The sequence below is a fragment of the Plodia interpunctella genome, chromosome 29 (genome assembly GCF_027563975.2).
Source record: "Plodia interpunctella isolate USDA-ARS_2022_Savannah chromosome 29, ilPloInte3.2, whole genome shotgun sequence".
NCBI classification, from domain to species: Eukaryota; Metazoa; Arthropoda; class Insecta; order Lepidoptera; family Pyralidae; genus Plodia; species Plodia interpunctella.
In genome coordinates, this window is record NC_071322.1 from 4,214,877 (window position 1) to 4,236,205 (window position 21,329).

The 21,329-nt window shown below is 37.8% G+C and overlaps 2 protein-coding genes across 2 annotated transcripts in view; one reads left to right on the forward strand and one right to left on the reverse strand.

Moving 5' to 3' along the window:
* The window catches only part of LOC128682305 (uncharacterized protein), a 23,763-nt gene extending 13,731 nt beyond the window's left edge, over positions 1-10,032 (forward strand). The window contains exons 15-20 of the mRNA XM_053766945.1: positions 150-289; positions 1,653-1,733; positions 2,227-2,397; positions 3,545-3,640; positions 4,260-4,387; positions 5,084-10,032. Coding sequence (XP_053622920.1) covers positions 150-289; positions 1,653-1,733; positions 2,227-2,397; positions 3,545-3,640; positions 4,260-4,387; positions 5,084-5,126 — 659 coding nt within the window. The 3' untranslated portion in view covers positions 5,127-10,032. The remainder of the gene's footprint in view (positions 1-149; positions 290-1,652; positions 1,734-2,226; positions 2,398-3,544; positions 3,641-4,259; positions 4,388-5,083) is intronic.
* On the reverse strand, positions 9,990-21,214 carry Coq2 (Coenzyme Q biosynthesis protein 2). The gene is made up of 7 exons (XM_053766946.2): positions 20,871-21,214; positions 20,328-20,635; positions 18,877-19,052; positions 17,852-17,999; positions 16,687-16,880; positions 14,635-14,823; positions 9,990-12,961 (listed from the first exon to the last, which is right to left on the reverse strand). Exons 2-7 carry the CDS (start codon positions 20,608-20,610, stop codon positions 12,779-12,781), a joined length of 1,173 nt encoding a protein of 390 aa, XP_053622921.1. The 5' UTR covers positions 20,611-20,635; positions 20,871-21,214; the 3' UTR covers positions 9,990-12,778.
* Between the last annotated feature and the right edge of the window lie 115 nt (positions 21,215-21,329).

Here is a 21,329-nt window from a genome sequence, read left to right on the forward strand (position 1 = left end):
AACTTAATCTGTGTGATTCGTCCTAATATATTTATTTATTAACTCAAATACCGAATACTTACCGGATATCCGTTTCGTCTCGACCAATTATTATTTTTATTAAATTACCTGCAATAAAAATGGGATATATTCGGGAAAAACTTCCGCAGGGCCGATGGACAACGGGGAATTTGTGCCGATAACAGTTCGCAGCGTGTACAGGAACCGCGCGCCGTGCGCGGGCGCCGCGGCGGGCCACTGCGCCTCGCTCGGCCTGCGCCGCGCGCCGCCGCGGCTGCGCCCGGGACAGGTCACTACCCCTTTTTATCTCTCTCTCTCTCTCACTCACTCACTCGCTCTCACTCACTCACTCGCTCTCTCTCACTCACTCGCTCTCTCTCACTCACTCGCTCTCTCTCACTCACTCGCTCTCTCTCACTCACTCGCTCTCTCTCACTCACTCGCTCTCTCTCACTCACTCGCTCTCTCTCACTCACTCGCTCTCTCTCTTTCTCTCACTCACTCTCTCTCTCTCTCTCACTCACTCACTCGCTCTGTCTCACTCACTAGCTCTCTCTCTCACTCGCTCTCTCTCTCACTCGCTCTCTCTCTCTCTCACTCACTCACTCTCACTTGCTATCTCTCTCACTCACTCGCTCTCTCTCTCACTCGCTCTCTCACTCACTCGCTCTCTCTCTCTCACTCGCTCTCTCACTCACTCGCTCTCTCACTCACTCGCTCTCTCACTCACTCGCTCTCTCACTCACTCACTCGCTCTCTCTCTCACTCACCCATTATCACACTATCTATCTCACTCTCTCTCGCTATCGTGTCTGATGATGATGTGGAGTGTACTTCTCCAGGTCCTCTTCTATATATTTGGTCATCAGCACTCGATCACTGTCACAATATTGACGGAGCGAGCAAGACGATCGAGAGGTCTACAAATCAATTTGGGTCAAAAATATTTATTTTTGTATGAATGTATGTAACGCGATAACTTTCGAACCGTTTGTGTGGTTTTGATGAAATTTAAAAGGTATGTAAGGATCTGTCAATAGAATTTTTAAGTTTGCGGGGTTCAGTCGTTTTTAAATATTCACATACTTTTGTAAAAACTCACCACTCAGACCAACGGTTCGAAAATTATCGCGTTACATACATACATTTAAAAAAAATGTATTTTTTACACCAAGTAGATTTGTAAACCTCGCTTGCTCGGTCAATTAATTTTATTGGCAATAAAAACATTATTAAAAAATCAGCTGTCCTCACTAATTGTCGACAGTATTTACTTTGCCAGTAGTTTGTAGCTTGTGGGAAATTACCATTTATTATAAAAAGTGACGTGAAAAAATAAATAAATATATTTGGACAAATCACACAGATTGAGCTAACCCCAAAGTAAGTTCGACACTTGTGACTATATTTTATAACAAATACATATATAGATAAACATCCAAGACCCGGGCCAATCAGAAAAAGATCATTTTCCATCATGATCCGACCGGGGATCGAACCCGGGACCTCTCGATTCAGAGGCGAGCACTTCACCACTGCGCCACCGAGCTCGTCATAAAGTGCCTGTGAAGGTCTAATTTCGGTATAAATGATTAGAATTAGAATGTTGTAATTGTAATGTGACCTGTGCACCTTGCGTGTGTGTCACCCAGGTGCTGCTGTCGCGGCCCGCGCGCGCCGCGCGGCGCCCGCAGTACGGCGGCTGCGCCGGCCGCTGCGTCGCCTCGCTGTCGGTGAGCTTGTTGCTTACCATCATCTCTTAACGCGATCCACTCTACGACCTAAACTGAACTGCATCGCAAATTCGTACCATCGACTTAATTTTTTGTATGAATGCGATTCATTTTAGGTTCCCAAATTGAACTGAGTTGCATTGGAATCGTTCTGTAAAAGTTGATGGGAGGCCTGCTGTAGTTTGTAGCTTTTGATGAAAGACTAGTAGTTTGTAGCTTTTGACTAGTGAACAGTAGTTTGTAGCTTTTGAGAAAATACTATCCTAACTATAATATTATAAATGCGAAAGTAAGTTTGTTTGTTACCACTTCACGCTCTATCTACTCGACCAATCTTGTTGAAATTGTGCATACATGTAGTTTGAAGTGTGCAGAAGGACATAGGCTATCCGTTCGTCCCGTGAAAATAAACATTCCGTTGGGAAAACGCAGACGAAGCCGCGAGCAAAAGCTACAACGTAACAAATCCAGTAAACGACACACATTAACACAGATGCAAGAACTGATGAAGCAATCTCAATCGGACAACGAGAACAGGAAATCGGTTAGGAGGAAAAACAAGAATCTGCTGCAGGACACGGAGCCCCAGGAGCTGGACTGCAGCTGCGAGGGCAGAGTGTTCCTGGAGGACCCCGACGAGCCCCGAGGTTGTCTATTCTTCCAGGTAATTATCGTGTCCTTTTCTAGATTCTAGATATATTATTAGAAAAAAAACATTGTAAGAAACAATAATGGTAAGCCACGAACTTGGGCCTCGCGAACACAAAATTTTTTTTGTTGAGTTCCTACAAAATTGTGAATGTTTCAAAAACGGCTTAATCGATTTGGTTTCCTCGCGAACATAAAAATTCTACTGACAGATCCTACATACCTTTTTAGTTTCATCAAAATGGGACCAACGGTTCGAAAGTTATCGCGTTACAAACATTCATACATACAAAAAATTTAATTTTGCCCCAAGTCGAGTTTTAGACATTCATTATGTAAATCTACTCCCTACAAAACCGCTGAAAGGATTTACATAATAAAATGTAGTATCATTTTATTATGTAAATCCTTTCAGCGGTTTTGAAGATATTACATAATAAAGATTGTGAGAAAAAAACCTCTTCATTTGCAGTCGGGTAAAAAAGCCCTGTTTGTGATCTAAAGGTCCCAGGTTCGAATCCTACTCGTGTGGCACACGAGTTTGTACACCAATCTAACTCATATATAGTAGTTTTCATCGCCCACCACTTGCTTCCGGTGAAGGGAAACATCGTGAGGAAACCTGCACACTGGTGGACAGTTTAGTTCACTAGTGTGTGTGTGCGACTACCTGCCGCTAGATGGCGGTGTAGTCGTAAAAGTCATGTGAGATGCCTTGAACGACGAAAGAAAATATTTGAAAAAAAAATTGAGAAAATATATTAAAAAGAAAGAATCGACGACCTCGGTGCCGCAGTGGTGAAGTGCTCGTCTCTGAACCGAGAGGTCCCGGGTTCGAACCCCGGTCGGATCATGATGGAAAATGATCTTTTTCTGATTGGCCCGGGTTTTGGATGGTTATCTATATATGTATTTGTTATAAAATATAGTATCGTTGAGTTAGTATCCCATAACACAAGTCTCGAACTTACTTTGGGGCTAGCTCAATCTGTGTGATTTGTCCTAATATATTTATTTATTTATTTACCAAACTCATGAATATAAATATATACAAATTGATGTTGAATCTGACACAATGTGAGCAAGAACACATTAGACATAATGATGGTGTCCTATAGAGTTTAATGTAAGTATATCCGTATCCGTGTTGGTGGCCCGCGCAGGCGCAGGTGCAGGTGCTGCGGCACTCCACGCACATCGCGCCCGGGTTCCAGTGCACCGCGCACGTGGGCAACGTCCGGCAGACTGCTATCGTCGAGGTAAACATATCTATCATCAGCTTAATTAAGGATTAGTAATCACCAAATCAATATTATACCATGTCTGTCTGTTGGCGATAAACTCGAAAAATACTGCACGGATTTTCGTGTAGATTGAGGGATCAGATAGTGTGATTTTTGAGGGAAGCGCAGCTAGTATATTATCATCATAACCCTCGTCCTAAAAAGAATACATCCTAAACATATAACAATACTAACTGCGTCCCGGGGCTTCGCTCCCATGGAAATTTCGAGATAAAAAGTAGCCTACGTGTTATTCCAGGTTATATTCTACCCGTGTAGCAACTTTTATTCTACGACATTTCGTGATACGTCGTTCTTTTTCATAAAAAAAAAATACAATCTAATTTGCGATTCTACACATGATAACTCTATGTAATAGCCGAGCAACACGAAACAGTACAATAGCGTTATGTAGCGGAGTCGAACATAGAGTTAACGTTTTATAGAAACGACATTAAAACTAAACAAAATTATTACGTTTAGACAAAAGTCGTAGAACAAAAGATGTTAGCCTCTATGTACCTTATGCGCCTTTGGAAGGTTATGCGTTAGATACCAGTATATATATTTGTTTAATAGAATTATTTGTTCGCAGGGTATAATGTCCAGAGATAACGTAATCCGCGCGGGAGAGGCGGCGCCCGCACTGTTCCGCTTCGTGAAGCGTCCCGAATACCTGGTCCGGGGCCGGAGGCTCCTGTTCACAGCTGGACTGGGCACTAGGTGAGAATACAATCATACCATACATACATACCATTTTTTTTAATATAAATTTTATGTATAACTAGCTGCGACCCGGGGCTTCGCCTCCGTGGGAATTTCAGGATAAAAAGTACCCTATGTGTTATTAAAGATTATTTCCTACCAGTGTACCAAATTTCTTAACAATCGGTTCAGTAGATAACGCGTGAAGAGATAACAAACAAACTTACTTTCGCATTTATAATAATAGTTGGAATTTTTTCTCAGTAATATAACATTGTAAGTACACAATAAAGCACACGTAATAAAAATAAAGTGACGGAATTCTGCGTGTTCCCGCGGATGTCGTACGAGGCGACTAAGGGACACGAAGCCTAAGCAGCTGATAGACAACGATAGTGTTCGGGTGTGGCCGGTTGTGAAATCGTAGCCGAATCTTGAAAATTAAAGTATGTGTGTATGTTTGTTACTCTTTCACGCAAACATCTACTGGACATCCGTCCGGTATGAAATTTGGTACATGGGTAGGAAATAATCTTTAATAACACATGGGGTACTTTTATCCCGAAATTCCCACGGGAGCGAAGCCCCGGTGAGCAGCTATTCATAAATTAGGACAGTAAAAAAAAATCTTGTCTTTGTTGAAATTTGAACGAGGTTAATGACGTTGCTCGGAATGCTCAAAAATTCACCTAAATATTAATTTTTCTTCCACAGAGGCATAGGTCGCGTCACCCAGGTGTTTCCCTACATACCTTGAAGATCAACCGCTAGTCTCTGTGTCCACTCTCACATGCCCACAGCTGGGCGTATTCTGTCTTCTCATTGTGAAAAAAAAATCTTGTCGATTTGTTTTTTTTTTGCGTACGTAACTCCCTCTTCGTCGTCGTGTGCGTTTTTTACCCCCGACGCATAAAGAGGGGTGTTATAAGTTTAACGTGTCTGTCTGTGGCATCGTAGCTCCCAAACGGATGAACCGATTTTCGTTTAGTTTTTTTTTTCTGTGTCAGAGATAATTTTATCCCGAGTGTTCTTAGCTATGTTTCATGAAAATCAGTTGAAAGTCTTTTTTTGAGGGTTTTTTAATTTGTCTATATATTAAGATTGGAGTCAGATTTGTCGCCTAAAAGTAAATGACGAGATTTTTGTTAATTATAATATTATTTTAATGTTGTCGACATAATGTTAGATATTTCTATGATTCATAGATAACGAGAGAGCGATTTTTTTTTTCTCTTTGTAATTTTATAACCATCGCGCGCACGGACGCTTTTTTAAACGCGTGTGGAAAATACGTTGGGAATTAAATATGAGCTGTTTTTCTATATTTTCACATTTATTTTTCTATGAATATTTTCACATTTTAAGCGCTGCGCATTCGACGGTAGTCTGTCTAAAATTTGTAGAAAACGGACTATTAAATTTCAGTTTTTGCCATTTAAATTCTAAATAAAGCCGACAGGAGACAGCGCCTTCATTTATTATCTACTTTTTATTAAGACAGTTTGAATCGAAAGCGGTGAAAATGCAACGTCGGACGTTTATTTAACGCCCGTGCAAACGAAGGGTTATATCGCCCGTAATAGTCGTGGAACTGTTGTCCATTAATCTATAATAAAGTACATATTATAATTTCTGTTTTTAAAAATAATATGAGAATCTAGTCTTCGACTTTTAAGTCTCGTCTCTTCTGAAATATGAAAATTAAATTTGTGTTTATTTTATATTATTATCTCGTGTGTTATTGTTGATACTGGTGTCGGATTTGGTCCAGGTCGCCTAAAGGCATCTGACATGACTTTTGCAGTAAAACTAATTTTCTGCTCGATTTTACACTACATCACTAAATCTTTGTTAAACTGCTTTAGATTTTAATTTTTCCATGACAAAGTTCATTTTTTGAACTGGCTGTAAACCTAAATCCATACTAATATTATTAAACATGTGAAAGTAGCAGGGATGTTTGTCCCACTTTCATGTCTAAACGGAGCATTATTGGATTGAGGTGGTCTTTGGTATGGAAAGTGATACGGGCTACTTTTTACGCGGACGGAGTCGCGAGAAACAGCTAGTCTTCTATATGATCAATATCAGATGATCATCATTGCGTTTTGGAATAATTTTAACAATTACCAAAACTGATGTCTTTGGATCCAAAATGCGGCTTACTTTTTAATTAAAATGGAGTCGAAAATTTATGGATTTTTTTTTCAAAATTCCTATTGCCAAAGTGAGATTGTGCTCAGCACACAGCGTGCTACGAAATGTTATAGAACATTTGTTGTCACTTAATACTGCAACAGTTAAAAGTGCTTAACTGTTCATCATCTTCATAGTCGTATTCCTCATGGCTGGCTGTCGGGGTCATTGAACGTGGAATGAAACACACACGTAACAACTTTCTTGGCATTATTAATGGAGTGGTTTGCCTAATAAAACAAAAGTTTTTTTTTTTTACGTTTTCCAACGTTTTATATTGCCAGTGGAGAAAATCAAGTGTCGCCGATCATTGTTCCACACGGCGTTGAACGTGACACATTCAGACAAAAGTGTCAAAGACTGAAGTGTACTGTGAGCACCTTTACAGATCATACGCGAATACTAGTGACGGCCTCATTTTAATTTTACCCTGTTTTTTGTGATGTTTTATTCTATTGTTAAGTAAGTACAAAGTTTCTGGTAGTTTCACAACGAAATTTTGGTATGTACTTAAAACTACGTAATGTTGTCTACCTCGTAAGAGAGACGAAATGTGACGTTTTAGTAAAGGTTATGTCTTTGTAACGAACGGTTTTTTCTGTTCTAATAGGGGAAAGGGACAAGGGTATAAATAAATTGTTAAAAATATGCAATATTATGTATATATAAAAGTCAAGACTAATAAATATAATTAAAATTTCTAAACCACGTACATTTAACAGCACATCAGCCTAATTCATTGCAAACTCGCCGCTGTTACCACGTCATAGAGGCTCGTGCAGAGTAACTTGACGTCGACTGTACGACCTGCGACTTTAGTATCAACGAATCTCGCTGTTCAGAAGTGCTTTCTCCCTCAACTTAGGCCACCATTATCGGTGTCTTACTCCACCAGTCATCACTCCGTCGTGGCACAAAAGAAAAATCAAAACTCTGGGTGAATTTCACGACTGTTTTGAACGCGGCGTGTAGCGTTTCATTAGTGTCGCATATATTTTTTTGATAAATAATATATATATTTTTAAATTAAACATGTACAAAATTAACATTGTACCAGTACTTTACATATTTATAAAATAGGACAATTAAATTGATTACTTTGTATAGTACAATTTAATATACAGTAATGATAGTCCGCGACGGCGTTCAAAACGCTCGTGAAATTCATCCTTATTCGATTTAGGATGATATACACAAGGAGATTACGAATAGCAAATTTCAAAGATCACATTTCCACAATGCCCGCGTGCCAATACCTAAAGTTCCTGAAATTGGGCACGAAATCTGTACCCATCCCTTTATGGCAAACTGTTATTGTCATATGCAAGAAAAATATGTCTACAAATTTTAGAGCCAAGTTGAGGAACGGCTTTGTTTAATAAATAAATAAATAAATATATTAGGATAAATCACACAGATTGAGCTAGCCCCAAAGTAAGTTCGAGACTTGTGTTATGGGATGCTGACTCAACGATACTTATAACAAATACATATATAGATAAACATCCAAGACCCGGGCCAATCAGAAAAAGATCATTTTCCATCATGACCCGACCGGGGATCGAACCCGGGACCTCTCGGTTCAGTGGCAAGCACCTTACCACTGCGCCACCAAGGTCGTCAAAATTATTGTAGTTTATTCGTAAGCATTGTAGTTTAGTATTATAAATTCTATTAACGTCAAAAAAATCTTAAGCCGTAGATTTAGAAGAGCCCCGCGCGCGTATTCTCTGAGCCCGATTCTCTCGCAGTTGGAAGTTCATATCATCAATTTTTTTTTTTCGAAGGTTTCAAGCAAATTTAAAATGGGAAAAGATCGATCGATGCATTAATTTGAACTCTTTCAATTGTGATTCTTCGTAAGTCAAGAAACCACTAGACGCGATTGGTCCAAAGTTCCAAAAAATGTACAAATCGCGATTGGTCCAATCGAACCAATCGCGATTTGTACGGAAGAGACCGTGTTAAACCTTCTTTATTTGGAATATGATTCCTAAGCTTAATCCGACGAAATAACAGCTCGGCCACGTTGTTGATGTCACTTCTTCGTATCGTGACTCGAAAGTACGAGACATTTTTCTAAATATAAAAGTTTACATATATGTAATATGAATTGGTTAGTACATTGTGCTGTGCAGTCTGTCAAGAAAGTGTGGGAAACGGATTCGAAATCAACAACAAATCAAATCATTTATTCAGAAATTACAGGGCCTTCACAGGCACTTTTTCGCGTCATATTCTAAATTAAATTATATTTACCAAAGCTACAAACTACTAGCATTTCGGAACGACCACTGCACTGAAAACCTAAATTTTTTGCCGTTGCAACACCAAATATAATTGTCAGGATTGGTTGATAGACACCCAGGGTTGCCAGCCGACAGGAGACAGCGCTCTAGTTCAATTTCTTCACTCTCTTGTAGGTTTAAAATTACCTTCTACTCACTCAGCAAATTCGTTTAGCAATATATGTAGATAGAATAATACTCGCAATTTTTTCGTGGATCCAAGATATTGTCCCATTAATGGGACCACGAGGGAGAATTTTACCGGTGTCCAACTTTATTCAAGTCGCCTAAAGATATCTGACATGATTATTTTTACAAAATAATACTCGCAATTTTTTCGTGGATCCAAGATATTGTCCCATTAAAATGGGACCACGAGGGAGAATTTTACTGGTGTCCAACTTTATTCAAGTCGCCTAAAGATATCTGACATGATTATTTTTACAACTACCGCCATCTAGTGACAGAAGTCTACTAAATATATTTAGTATGCAATAGAACTTTTAGATTTAACAAACTACTTACGAGTCAGTTTAGTATATAAACTGATGTTGATTTAGGGCCTGCTTCACCACTCCCTGATAAAATATATTGTAATCTGACAAATAAACTAACAGCTAGATAAATCTGAAGTTATTTGCTATTTTCCCCAAACACTTGGTATAATTTAAACGCTCTTTATCAGCAATTGGTGAACCACGCCCTTATTAAATTCTGTTTACTTTCGAAATGGAGTACAAAAGATGTTTTTCGTATTGTAAGCTTTCGTTTTTGGCTTCGATGTTGGTATTATGATTAAATTGACGAAATTTCAAATGTGTTTTATTATATTTCCACCTAAGATTTAATTAACGAATTTATAAATTACTAGTTGCGCTCTGGAGCTTCGCTCTCGTGGGAATCGGGTTTATCCTGAGTATGACAATCTGTGGTTTGTTTGAGCAATGGATTGAGGGAGATTTTTGGTATGGAGGGCCGAAGAGTAACATGAATCTTTATAATGCGGGCGATGCCGAGAGCAACTGCTAGTTAAAAAATAAAAGAACTTTTTTTTCCCCCAACATTTTATTACACAGACTAATTAAATGACTAGACGCACACAAACACATTTTAATTGAAAAAAAAAACCATATGCAAATGTTTTAAAATATTCCAAGAATATTTTTATTGTTCCATACATACTGTACATTATGTTAACAATTATTTAACATCATAAATTAGGACCAAACAAATAAAAACTAAAGAAAATCATATTCCATATTCACATGCACCATTAGCCATCATGTAACACCCTTTATTGAACTTATGAGGGTGGTTCGCAGAGCGTTTCGACCGCTGCGGCCGCGCGGTCTTTACAATCCGTCAATTTTCTTAAGGAGTCATTTCCAAAATCAATCATTCATAAAATTGACATTACTACAGTACAGAGTAATTGATGTAAAGTCAAAAACTCATTCTTGTCTTTGTTAAAATTTGAAAAATTGTAATGACAGTGCGACTGCAGCGGTCAAACGCTCTGCGAACTACCCATGGCCCACATATAAACCCCTGTTCGCACGAGCGCATTTTATACGCGCGTTAAAAAAACCTTGGAACAAAACATACGATGTATACATACAGTCTATAAATAGTTGAAAACGGGTATTTAATTATTATTTTTTGCCATTGCAATACCAAATCGAATGGTCAAGTTTGATAAACATGTTGCCAGCCAAGAGGCCACAGTGCCTACATTTATTTTGTGGTCTTTATGGACAGTCTTACCCATTCACAGAACGTTTTTTTATATTTGTCATCGATTTTGAGTGCTGTGTTGTGGACAGTATGTCATTTATGTCAAAAGGGCTAAAAATGCGCCAATAAGGATATTTTAAACGCCCGTGCGGTCGAGGGGTTCGTATTTCATAGAAATCTAAACAACTTATAAACAAACTTGATTTATTGTAAGTAGGACAATTGTCAATATCATTATTAACACAGCCATCACTTGAACTAACTCTTAAATAACTGACCATAAATTTAAACAAGTGATTGATTTAAATGGGTTTGTTATACATGTCACACATGTTTTTTTACTTATTTTTGTAAATAATAATGATATTAAAAAAATCTGGAATCGAGCGGGAATTGAACCCGCGCCCCTGTCTATCCGGGACAGTGACAGTGTAAGACGTAAAGAGATGCATTGATTCAGCCGAACTGGCATGTCTCGATAGCTCAGTGGTTAAAAGCAATGATTAACTGATTAATTAAGAATTTAATTATTTGGGCAGGTTTCACACGCAACAAAAAAAAACCTATAATTTAGAAATTAAAATAAAATATTGCAGAAAATCAATAGAAAAAAAATAGTTTTACATCGATATATCTCGATTTAAAATGTAAATGTAAATATCTACAATGTTTACGAAAATCGTAACTTATCATAGACAAAATAACAAACGGTTTAATACGTTGTTAAAAACATTGATTATTATCGTTATCCAGGATAACACAAAGTCACTAACTAAAGGAACACACAAACATAAAATATCAACGCAATATTTTTTTTCTCAAATGTGCTCTCAAATCTTTTTTTTTTCAGTAACATTATGGAGAAATTAATAAAAAAATATATATTTATATATATTTAGATAATTTTAAGTTTCTCATCAACTATGTAATAATCGATGAGGTGTTTCTCAATCAAATGTTTTGATTATAGTAGCGAGAAACACAGAGAAACTTATACAAAACTACAATGTCTTCGGGTAATTTTTGTCAACTGTACATGATGTAAAAGATAAATCAATTATTTTAAAGTAAAACAAAACTCAAGACTCCACATTTCCATATACTAAAATAATAACTAATTTTACACACAAATTTAAATTCTCACTTATTTTTTGTACACTCGTCATTCTAATTTAAGGATGATTTACACCAAGCGAGCTAAAGCTTCTGGCCGTATGACCTAGCTTATAGGACCCACAATTGTCAATTGACGTGTTTGGAGAAAAGGCTGCGGTGAAGTTTGTTACGACGCGTCACCTGCGCTTTGGAAGTCTGCGATAGATTTAGTTTTTGACGCCAATAAGTTATTATCATCCTAAATTTGATAAATAATGTTGAAGTTGAATTTGCTGGACATAATCCGAGCCAGCCAGAGTGGAGATAGATGGGGTGCCTACAGTTCACCGAAAGCACAAAATATATTTTGGTTTTTCAAAATCTAAGTTCGAATTATAATAATCTGTTGGAATGTATAAACACATAATTAGTCCAGCTGTCACTGTCAACGTCTGTCATATATATGTCAAGTCAATAAATATCTCTCTCTCTCTCTCTCTCTTGTTTACTCCATGATTACGGTGTGTTACGTTGTGTTCCAAAATAAATCTACTTAAACCGAACTCCTGTTCTTTCTTTTATGCCCAAAAGCCATCATAATAAATTCATTCTGCTTGACACAATTCGGTTAGGTAAGAACATCAACTTTAAACGTGAAACGTGCTTTCGGTGGATAGTGTTTCTGAGGTTCCATTTTCGAGATAGAATGCCTATCGCTTGGTGTCAATGCAGCATAGTTCAAAAGTTGGTATAATTATACGGCTACTATATTAACTACTGGAAATAACATAATGTTAATTTTACCCATAGGTCGTAAATCGGAATCCACGGCAAGTTACAGCGTACTAGCTTTTACCCGCGGCTTCGCCTGCGTTAATTTCTCACGGGAACAGCTCAATTTCCAGGATGAAATGTCCTATATCCTTCTCCACACTTCAAACTACATGTACATCAAAATTTCAAGAAGATCGGTTGAGTAGATAGAGCGTGAAGAGGTAACAAACATACTTTCACATTTATAATATCAGTTAGGATTTCGATAACTTTGTATAAATTTGAATCACCAAGAATTTTTCTCATATGCTATATCGATGTGTTAGCTAAACACACAGCTTTTAATGACGTCTAAATTTTCTTTTCCCATATGTCGTTTTCTATTCTCCGTGTACTGCGAGTACCCGCCCCCTAATATACCCAGCAATATGATGAGCCCGACCAGAGAATTGGACTTAAATTTATTGGCGCAGTCATTGGGGTTGTCCACGTCCAACGTGTAAATCTGTAATAGCGAAAAATAGACAGTCACTTTTGGCATTTCAAAAATAAATAAAATAAAAATATTATTTTCGGACAATATGAATTTATTGTGTTAGTAATCTTAAAAACGAATTGTGATACTACTTATATTCTACTAGGGATTTGGTAATTTTTTATTAAATGGCCGATTAGAGCACAATCCCCACTATCGGCTATCGCCTTCAGGGCGCTGTTGCTGCCCCCGCGCACCCTGCGCTGCATTGACGCAGCATTATTTTAAACTAGTTATTTGCCCGCGGCTTCGCCTGCATTTATTTCCCACGGGTATAGTTATTTTTCCGTGATGAAAGGTACAATCACAATTCAAACTACATGTATGCAAAATTTCAAGAAGATTGCTTGAGTAGAAGTAGTAGATTAACGTGAAAAGTTAACAAACATACTTTCGCATTTATAATACTGATTAGGACAAGCTTTTGACCCTAGATTCGCCCGCCTTCATTCCCTTAAGGTTGGAATTTCCAAGAAACCCATTTTTAGCGAACGTCTTTTAGACACTATCTACTTTCCAAATATCATCTTAACAGGCCTAGTAGTATTTCATTAGGCTTAGCAGTGCGAGCGTCCATACCTCTCATCTGAGTTTTCTCGGCTTCCCCAGCCGTTTAGGATCCGTTTTCCTACTTTGTCGTCTCCACTTCAGGTGTCAGACCAAGGTCATGTTTCTCATCAACTATCACTCATCATCATCATATTGCTAACACTGGCGTCAGATTTTATTCAAGTCGCCTAAAGGCATCTGACATGACTTTTACGACTACCTACCGCCATCTAGCGGCAGGCAGTCGCATACACACTAGTGAACTAAACTGTCCACCAGTGTGCAGATTTCCTCGCGATGTTTCCCTTCACCGGAAGCAAGTGGTGGTCGATGAGAACTACTATACACGAGTCAGATTGGTATACAAACTACTAGGATACGAACCTGCGACCTTTCTATCCACAGGCGGGTGTTTTAAGCATTACACCACCACCGCTTCAACTATCACTTCAATGCCGAGAAACATTAAACATAACGCGAATTTTCCGTTCCGTCCGTTCGCAAAATTCACGTTTTAACAAAGGTTAATCTACTTACAATTATTTATTTACTCTCCCGTATCTATATTATTATTTATTTAATACACTAGCAGCATAAAGCTGATGCGTGTATATCACAGAACTTGTGTCTTTAAATGTTCATTAAGTCTATTTTTAAAAGTGTTTATATTGGGAGCACTTATCACAATTTCTGACAGAGAACTCCACAAACGCACGACACGGTTTGGCAGAAAGTGTCTTTCAGGATTACTGGCACACGGAAGCTTGCTTAGTTCCATAGAACGTCCTCTCAGTTGTTTGTTTAAGTTCACAGTGAACATGTCGCGTATGTTACTTACACTGTAGTGGTTATTCAGAATTTTAAATGTTTCTACGAGGTCACCTCTCGCCCTTCTCTGTTCCAGTGTCGTCAATTTAAGTTCCTATATAGGTACACTTATATTTTAGGCTACACACTGAACCGTGTTTCAATATTGATATTATGACATACTATATACATACAGTGACAATCTCAGCCTTGACGTTGGCAAATTCATCGTTTTGGCGAACGATGGAGCCATGACACTTAAAAAAAAAGGTTAATATAGTTCTCACCTGTCTCCCCACGTGTCCTCCATACAGTGCTAAAGCTACATAATAAGCGGGACCCATGTCCGCTGCCACTCCGGTCGCAGTCAAAGCGGACACGGAACCAAACAGACACACACTCAACACCGGCTTGGTGTGAGCGCCGAATGTTAGCGCGGTGGACTTCATTCCTATACGTGCGTCGTCTAATTTGTCCTGGAAGATATGAGAATGCTTACCTATTTAATTGGACAAGAATTTGTCTCTATGGGATATCCATAGATAGATAAAACATTTATTTGTAATACACAACCAGACTATACAAAATAAAACACAGTATTCATAAGCACAATTGAAGAGCAAGTGTAGTGTGTTGCAGCAATACAAAAAGGCCCATCTCAGTACACATATCACCCAGAGGGGCGATACACTGATTTTATATTTATTTATTTATAAATATATGATTTTATACACTGATTTATCCATGCTATATCTTTGTCATGTGGTTTGTCCTAATATATATTTATTTAATTGTGTTGGTGTTGTGAGTGCTGCCAGAGGGAACTGGTCATCTCGTTTCTCATATATTTTCATGTAAGTTAATTGTGTTTCACATCGATATATATATAGCACTCGGATCACAATCATAACCTGTTTTGATATACCTTTTGATTATGTACATTATGTACTTTTATATGTTATTAGAAAAAAAAAACATTGTAAGAAACAATAATGGTAAGCCGATCTGGCATGATAGGGACCAACACTGTTCAAATGAGTTTCTTTCGGCATTTCTTCTCAGCAGTGGTCGTTCCGAAATGCCAGTAGTTTGTAGCTTGTGGGAAATAACTATAAATATAAAAATTGACGAAAAAAAGTGCCTGAAAGTGAAGGTCTAATTTCTGAATAAGTGATTTGAATTTGAATTTAATTATTATTATTATTTTCTTCCCAAAATCTAATCGTAAATTCACAGACACTTTCATACTTGCCAACTACTTAATAATATATATATGTAACTAGCTTTTGCCCGCGGCTTCACCCGCGTGAATTTCCCACGGGAACAATAATGTTTCCGGAATGAAATATACCCCATGTCCTTCTCCGTACTTCAAACTACATGTGTGCAAAATTTCAAGAAGATTGGTTGAGTAGATAGAGCGTGAAGAGGAAACAAAAAAACTTTCGTTCGCATTTATAATATTGGTTAGGATATCCCAATGGAACCCATATACCTATATGGGTTCCATTGGGTTCTATTGGGATACCTATAGGTACCTACCTATACAAAGTACTAGATGTTGCCCGGGGCTTCATTTGAGATAAAATATATAGCTTATAGCAATCTTGGATAATGTACCTTTCTAATAGTGAAAGAATTTTTGAAATCGGTTCGGTAGTTTCGGAGATTACCCGCCTCAAACATACAAACTCACAAACGCTTACCTCTTCATAATAATAGTATAGATTTCAGTTCCTCTCAAATGAGATAACATATAAGTTAATGAATTTCACGACCGTTTGAACGCGGCGTGTAGCGTTTCATTAGTGTCGCACATTTTTTTGAATAAAGAATCATTTTTTTATTAAACATTTACAAGATTAACATTGTACCAGTACTTTACTTATTTATAAAATAGGACAGTTAAATTGATTACTGTCTATGGTACAATTTAATAAACACTATAATGAGAGCCCGCGGCGGCGTTCAAAACGCTCGTGAATTTCACCCAAGTAAACTCACTGGCGGTGGTGGTGTAACGGTTAATACGCCCTCCTGTGGATCGAAAGGTCCCAGGTTCGAATCCTACTCGTGCCACATGTTGTGTTTGCATACCAATCTGATTCATGTATAGTAGTTTTCATAGACCACCACTTGCTTCCGGTGAAGGAAAAACATCGTGAGGAAACCTGCACACTGGTTGCTTTAATAATAAACCAGTGTGCGTAATGGAGAAGGCAATGGCAAACCACTCCATTAATAATGCCAAGAAAGTTGTTGTGTGTGTTTCATTCCACGTAATGACCACGACCCTCAGCCATGTGGAATACGACTATGAAGAAGAAGAAAAAACCCACTTGATGTGCATATATAGTATCATATATAACGGTCCAAGCCAACGCAGCAGCGTAAAGCGGTAGACACACTGCGGGGTCCAGCGTGCCCTGCAAGGCGGAGTACCCGAGAAGGGCGCCCCAATTGAAGGTGGCCCCTAGGAATAGTTGCGGGTAGTTTGTGAAGCGTTTCGCTAGGGGATACGTCACGACTAGGACTGAAACAAGGAATACATACGTAAATATAGAGGAATGGATACATGAATGAATGAATGATTTTTATTGCAATAAAATGTGGTACGTATGTACAATGGTTCTAGTTCCTAGTTATTCGCTGCGAACTTGTACCTTGCGACCTCGGTGGCGCAGTGGTAAAGTGCTCGCCTCTGAACCGAGAGGTCCCGGGTTCGATCCCCGGTCGGGTCATAATGGAAAATGATCTTTTTCTGATTGGCCCGGGTCTTGGATGTTTATCTATATATGTATTTGTTATAAAATATAGTATTGTTGAGTTATTATCCCATAATACAAGTCTCGAACTTACTTTGGGGCTAGCTCAATCTGTGTGATTTGTCCTAAATATTTATTTATTGTACAATGGTTAATTCTAGTCGTTCGTCGCGAACTTACACCTCGCGAACACAATAAATATTCGATGAGTTTTTACAAAATTGTTAATATTTCAAAAACGACTTTGTTGCCCCACGAACTTATAAATTCTATTGGCATTATCCTACATATCTTTCAAATTTCATCAAAATCAGACCAACGGTTCCAAAGTTATAGCGTTACAAACGTACATACATCCAAAAAATGTATTTTTGTCCCAAGTAGAATGTTAGTAGAGGTGGTGGTGTAATGGTTAAGACGCCCGCCTGTGGATCGAAAGGTCCCAGGTGCGAATCCTAACCGTACCACATGAGTTCGTATACCAATCTGACTCATGTATAGTAGTTTTCATCGACCACCACTTGCTTCCGATGAAGGGAAACATCGTGAGGAAACCTGCACACCGTTTGATTATTAACTTGTGTGTGAAATGGAGAAGGCCATGGCAAACCACTCCATTACTAATGCCAAGAATTGTGTGTGTTTCATTCCACGTAATGACCACGACCCTCAGCCATGAGGAATACGACTATGAAGAAGAGAAGAATGAGAAACCTTGCTCGCTCGATCAATTACTTACACACACTACTCGCTCCCAACACAACACTGTAACAGTTGAGCTGCAGCAGCACCCCCAGAGCGAGCGTGAGCTGCGCGGCGAGGAAGCATACGGCCCGCCGCGGGGTCACGGCGCCCGACACCAGCGGCCGGTCTTTTGTGCGCTCCACCTGGCGGCACACATGACACATCACATACAATCCATACTAATTGACCGACCGAGGTCTAAAATTCTACTTGGGACAAATATATACATGTTTTTGTATGTATTTTTGTAACGCGATAACTTTGGTGAAATGAAAAATGAAATTTAAAAGGTATGCCAATAGAATTTTTAAGTTCCTGGGGCATCAGAATCGGTTCAGTCGTTTTTGAAATTATCACAATTTTGTAAAAATTTGTTGTGTTCGCGAGGTCTAAGCTCGCGGCGAACAACTAGTATTATAAAGATAAAAGATTAGTATTTTTGTTTGTAATGAATAATCTCAAAAACTACTAGACTGATTTCGATGAAATTTGGCATACAGACAGACGAAATCTTCAGGAATGACATAGGCTACATTTTATTTTTGGTTTAACTCAAACGAAGCCCGGTGGGCCGCTAGTCTGTCAATGAAGAGAGGAAAACGGATTTTAAGTTTAATTTTTTTACTATTGCAATACCAAATATAATGGTCAAGATTGGTTGGTGAAATCCTGTGTTGCCAGCAACAGACATAGCGCCATCATTTATTTCCTTCACTTTATTGTAATAAAATTATTTATTTCGCATTGAATGAGTAGAAATACAATGTTAAAATATGTATTTATTAAAATATTATAGTGGAACACAAATACACACAATAACTTTAACCAATTCAATCAAGGTTAAATATATATTGACAAGATCATATTATATTTTAATGCTAAGCCGCAAATACTGCCCACCATGTTTATGTGACTGTTAGATAATGCTTTTAGCGTTAAGTTCACCTATTTACAAATCATATTTCGTGCAGTACAAACTGAGAACACAAAAAAACAAATAAAAAGCAACAACTTAAATACCTGCGCGTCGATATCCCTGTCCCAGAGATCGTTGATGGTGCACCCCGCGCCGCGCATGAGCCCCGCGCCCGCCAGGAACAGCACCGCGGTGTGTATGGTCGTGTGCAGCGGCGCCGTGCCCGCCAGCGAGCCCAGGGCTATCGACCATGTGCACGGCCAGTACAGGAGGTACACACCTGTCGCAGAAGACAACATTTTAAAAAATGGTTGCCTGTAAAGTCGGTTTTACGGGCGAAGATTTTACGTGACAACGTCTTTTTACGCGCGCGGCAGACCGATCATAGTTGAGTGGGAGAGAGACGCAAGGCATTCGGCGGGCCTCTCTCTCGTTCGGTGACTCATCGTAACGTTACCGGGCGTTACACTTTTTCATAAGTGACTCCCAGCCGCAACCTAATTTAAGACGTTGTCACGTCAAAATTGATTAGATAAAATCTCTAAACTTCAAGACATACAATCATCAATTTATAAATAAGCTGCATAAGTGTGCTATAAAATAAATGAATTCAGAAATTGGACATTTTTCACGGCAAATTTTAATCGTATTTAAATAAAGCTAAAAACTACAGGCATTTCGGAACGACCACTGTTGAGAGAAATGCCGAAATAAACTCATTTATACAGTGTTGGTCCCTATCATGCCAGAAAGGCTTCAATTTAATTCAAAGTGTTTATTCATATTGTTCATCAGTTCTCTTAGCCAGCTAATACTAGTTACATAATAGGTACAATATGAACCCAGTTGGGTATTTGCAAACAAGAATATTGAAGGCAGGCGGATTTATTTTTATTTTTTATTTAAATTTATTTTAATAAAATTTAAATTTTTTATTACGTCTGACTAGCCTGCTACTGTATACACGTCCTCTCAACCTATCGCCGGTTGACTGTAAGAGATCCTTACATGGGATAAGTCCGCCGTTGTACAATGTATCTTTCTTGTATTAATTTTGATTAATGTGTTTATTTTCGTGCAATAAAGTTATTACAAACAAACAATATTATAATAAAACGATAAAAAATATGTTACAATAAGTTACAATTTGTATCTACTCAATTTTACCATCATCACAGTTTGATGTGACAGTTGTTCAATGCCCATGCTAAAGGCAAAACAGTTGCCAGCGTCGACTATGCTATCAGGGTTGTCCCAATATATATGAAAAAGATATGATACTTTTTTTTCTAGTAACAGCCAGTAATATAGCTCCCAATGATTCATATCTCGCGTTGGGAGCAGATAAGTCCCACCGATTGACCTGTGTAGAGCGTGGAGGCATTCGAAATTCACCTGTTGGAACCAAGTAAATAGGTCTAGGTAACACTAAACCATAAGGCATACATCTCAGGTAATTTTGAATGTCTATCTGTCTGTCCTTCATTCCATATTCCCACATCCATTTTAGTTTATTTTCAGAGAATTTTTGACTTTTAATCAATAAAGTACTTACCAATAGGTTTATCCCATCTTGCAAGTTTTATATATGGTTCAACAGACTCCCATAAATTAAATTTCTTTTTATCTACAAGAATTTTAGGAACAGTTGTCTCTATAACCACTTTTTGTCTATGGGAATCACTCTGTGTGGAATGTACTCTATAATCTAGTCTTTGGTATGAAGTTAATGGACATTTTGCCACAGTTTTCAATTGTCTCTTTAAATTATGATCATATTTTGTGAGATATAATATTTTATAAGGGAATTTATAGTTTATTAAACTTCTGTTGAACATTTTTAGGTTTTATAGCATGGTGTACCTGTAACAACAAAAAATAGCTATTTAGTTTTTTAATATCTCTCCTTATCAGGCAGCTTGAAGGTTCAATAATCAAGTCACTTTATTTTTAGTGTAACTATTAAATCAATTAAAGTTTATACACTAAATTTTAAATACATTAAAAAAGCACAAAACGATCCAAATTAAAATAATATCAATATTTATTGTGCAAGATGTTATCATAACATAACCTTAATTTTAAAAAATCAAATTACCTCCTTAAAAAACCCACACGATGACTAAGCATCAGTAATATAATAACATTGTACAACCATGGTAGAACCTTTAGTATTTTTTTGCGGAGGAACAAAAAATCACTTGTAATTTTATTTATTACACAATCTATGATGACACTGACCAAGGTTATAATTGATTGTATGTTCGAAAACACAATTCCCTGTCACAGCTATTTGAATAAATATATCTTCAATAAAAGTATAATTTAATTTGTTTTATTTATTTTTTAATAATTTTAAAATATAATATTCATCGAATTATATTAAAGTCAAAAGTCGCGCGTGTACCTACATCCCACACCCTCGTGATATTTTTGACACTGAGCTGGCTGACCTGACTGACTCTGCCTGAGTGACTTTATTTTTTTTTTATTGATTTGAACTATGACATGTACTGTATTGAACACATGTTTCAACTGTCGCCGCATTCTCCAACCG